Source organism: Macadamia integrifolia, chromosome 7 (assembly GCF_013358625.1).
Source record: "Macadamia integrifolia cultivar HAES 741 chromosome 7, SCU_Mint_v3, whole genome shotgun sequence".
Lineage (NCBI taxonomy): Eukaryota > Viridiplantae > Streptophyta > Magnoliopsida > Proteales > Proteaceae > Macadamia > Macadamia integrifolia.
This window is the reverse complement of record NC_056563.1, coordinates 20,992,102-20,996,109: the sequence shown is the minus strand read 5'-3', so window position 1 is coordinate 20,996,109 and position 4,008 is coordinate 20,992,102. Positions and strand designations below refer to the sequence as shown.

The 4,008-nt window shown below is 36.3% G+C and overlaps 1 protein-coding gene across 1 annotated transcript in view; it reads left to right on the top strand.

Moving 5' to 3' along the window:
• Positions 1-2,894: 2,894 nt before the first annotated feature.
• Positions 2,895-4,008, top strand: part of LOC122083189 (probable NAD(P)H dehydrogenase (quinone) FQR1-like 2) — a 3,064-nt gene continuing 1,950 nt past the window's right edge. The window contains exon 1 of the mRNA XM_042650899.1: positions 2,895-3,547. Within this exon, the coding sequence (XP_042506833.1) occupies positions 3,003-3,547 (545 nt within the window). The 5' untranslated portion in view covers positions 2,895-3,002. The remainder of the gene's footprint in view (positions 3,548-4,008) is intronic.

Below are 4,008 nucleotides of genomic sequence, written 5' to 3'. Positions count from 1 at the left end.
TGTCGTTCTCGTGGATCCTTATAAAGGTCCGCCTAAGGTTGTTATCCTCAGGTGTAACTGTGTCGGTCTTTGCATTCGAGACTTTTCTCTCGTGATTTGATAAGTTCATACTGTAGATGTCGTTAAAATAGAATCTTTCACGTAAAAAAGATCAAGCGGTTGACAATTGAGAGTGACCTCACTATAACTGAAACTCTACCGTTATCAAGGTTGTTAAGGCCGCCAGACCCAGAGTCCCAGACAGTGTCACACAGTAGACACCATGAGATTAGATCGGCGGCATTCTTTGTGATTACTTAAATCGTGCCACTATTCCCTCATCTTTGCGAGGGGACGTGCGCGTGAATCAATGCACGACCGTGATACCAATTCTAAATTCTCACTTCAACAATGGGTCCCACGTCAACGTACAGATGGACCCATGAAATATGAGAGATCTACGTTTCCTGTTCGCTTCAGTCAATGGGCTATCCATCCAGTGGTAGAAACGTCATTTCACAATATCCAGAGGTTTTTATTTTTTCGGAAATTACTATGGGCGCATTTGGGCTTTGGCTACGGCCCACGGGAGAAAGAATCCTGTGTGCTCTCTCTCGAGTTTGATTGACACGTGGGTAAATCATTTAAATTATCAGTTAGAACCATGGATTTAGGTATCGATATCGACATATATCCATTCAGATTGGATTGGATTGGTATATATCGGTCACTTTTGTCTTTGCATTTAAAAAAAAAATGCATTTTTTAATGTTTTACCCTATAAATGATATAGCTAGGTAATCGATCGAGATTGGTTAGGTATTGACATCAGTCTGACTCTCAACCAATATCAAAACGATACAATCAATATGATATTAATATACTTGAAAACATCCTGAGAAGATGAATTTCATGAAAAATGGTGAATCATTAGAAATTTTATGAGGCCAATATATTTTACCATGTAGAAAACTTCAAGGGATATAAATGAGTTCGTGTGATAAAGGAATTCGCATCCATCTCACTAATAAAGTTTCGTTTAAAATCCCTCTAATGAATGATCAAATTGAATACCCACCATTTCAAAAATGATCTCACATCAACTCAAACAAGTTTCAACTAAATCAGTTCGAAATCTAATACAAAGGGCCTGTTTGATAACGTTTCAAGAAACAGAACAAAAAGCGTTTGATAAAATTATTTCGTTTCACTTGTTTTCATAAATAGAAATAGAAATTTCTACCTATTTATGGTTCAAGAAATGACCCAGGCGAACTTGTTTAGCATTTCCTGGAAACGACTCGTGGCCATTCTTTCCTTGGTTACTATCGACTTTCAGAAATATGACTTATCAAACACTTTCAATTCCGTTTCTGTTTCTATAAATGAAAATTTATGTTTCTACCGTTTCTTGAAATAGAAACAATAGAAATGTTATCAAACGGGCCAAAAATGATCTCCAAATAAATTTCAACTCAATTCTATGGTGTGGGGTGGGGGTGTTGAGGAGGTTTTAGGCAAGTCAACTTGGTTGGTATGGCCTATCCAATTCCTATAGAAAACTAAAATAAAAGTATCATACAGGACACAAAACACCCATACTTGCTAGGCATTCGTGACTAACATTTTAATAATAGTAATGATCAAGTCTTAATGTATAAATAAATATAAACCATACACTATCATTCTTTTTTTTGGTAATTTATTATTTTTCACTTGTCGATCAAGAGCATCCTTGTACCTTGTCCACATTTGTGGTTTTCTTGGAAGTGTGTCTATCAAATCTAATAATTAGTGTTAATTATGTATTCTTTCGGTCATCACATTGTTTGATCTATGAAATGTCAATTTCAAGACACAAGTGTGAATGTATATACATATGAATCTTCACTGGAATATTATTGGATGTTTAAGCAACATGATTTGTATAAGTAGTTTATGATTTGATTGGTTTCTTGAAATAGTTAGCACTATGGTTTTTGATCTATCAATTGTTGATACATCTTTGACTATATATCAGTGCGCTAGATTTATGGTGTCGAGTTTTGTATGAAAAAAATGTTCATTACAAAATCCACTTCTTTTAATGAAAAATATGAAAGAGATAATATTTGTATATGATTGGACGGAATTCAAATCTAATGGCATATTTGTAACTAGTTTATAAAATACTTTGAAAATTATTGATTAGTATTAATGCTTACATTGTAAATGTTTTCAAGTATTTTTGTGGTTCGATTAATGGTATATTCTTTGTGCACATAATTACAATGATCACTTGACCAAAATAATAATAATAAATAATAATAATAATACTATGACATAAGCTAATTAACAAATTTTTTTTTAATGAAAAAAATTTACTGATGATGAAAAACATGTGTACAATCATTAGCTTCATACAATAACAATTATTAAGAACCAAACTTTTAGGACATTTGTGTGATATTGCTTAAGTGAAGACTGTGGCTGTAATAGTTATTGACTTGGGAGAAATAAGAGTTATTGTTCTTATGCGTGTGTAACGGCTAATGAGAACACATAAGAAAGGATCCACAAAAAGAGTCATTTTCATTTCCAAAGGGGTGGACTGGTCATTTTGCACCCCATGTGTTTGGGAGTAAGAGCTACATTCCATGTTAGAAAACATTTTTCCTTCAATCAAGGGTGAAATATGACTTGTGACAAATCTAGAGAAATGGTTAAAATTACCACATTATCTTTTCACTTGGCACAAGTAAATGTGTGAGAACATGCCATCCAACCAATAATCCATAAGTACCATGTTCAACAAATAAATTAAATAATTAATAAGGGGAGATTAAATTAAATATTTTGGTTATACACTGATAAACATGTGGGTTACTAAATAGAATATTTACTTGAAGATGATCACTCTCCAACCTCCATATAAATAGTGTAATTTCAGAGGGACGAAAAGAGAAAAATCAGCTGCTAGCGCAGGTGCTGGACTGCTGGGTAAGGATTAACGACCAGATTTGCCGTCCCCAATCGCTGCAACCATGGGCAAGGGAGGAGGCTGTGTACCCAGTAAGAAGCGTATGCCATCAGCTACTTCCGACGATCCTCCGAAGATCGCCGTAGATGCGCCGATCGCCGTCGCCGATAAGACCCTCCCTGATGATGCCACTCCTACGGGAGAAGTCACAATTTCGTCGCTACCTGCGAAGTTGAAGATATTTATCGTCTACTACTCCATGTATGGCCATGTGGAGGGTTTGGCAAAGAGAATGAAGAAAGGGATTGATGGGATCGAGGGGGCCGAGGGTTTCTTGTACCGTGTTCCTGAGATTCTGTCAGATGCGATTCTCGAGAAAATGAAAGCTCCTCCCAAAGACGACTCGATCCCGTTGATATCTGCGGCGGAATTGGCGTCGGCTGATGGGTTTCTGTTTGGGTTTCCGACCAGGTATGGATCTATGGCTGCCCAGATGAAGTCTTTCTTCGACTCGACTGGGCAGTTGTGGAAGGAACAGAAGCTTGCAGGGAAGCCGGCTGGGTTCTTTGTAAGCACTGGTACGCAAGGAGGCGGCCAAGAAACCACTGCGTAAGCCTACTTATCTCTTTTCCACTTGCAGCCTCTCACTAATTCAAGAATGCCTCTGTTATTACTCTTTTCATGATCCACATTCACTACATAATTGAGTGCAGAATTTCCTGATTAGTCGCATCGATATTTTGAGGAACAATTCCATTTTATGAGTTTGATATTTTGGTATCTGTATTTTTAATGAGATTGGATCATGGAATTCTGTCATAATTCATTAATGCCGTAATGCGCATATCATAAGCTAAAATTCTCTTTGGTTAATCGAATAATGAAAGAGTATAGCTCAGAGATCTTTTGCAGCAAAGCATGAGAAATACTTCTAATATAAAGGGAATCCAATTGCTTGAGAATAGAGTTCTTCCTATCGGTTGGTTGATCTGAGTTCACTATGGATCTGATATCATATGTGACAAAATGGGAAAGGAAATACAATTGACTTCAAAAAAAAAAAAAAAAAA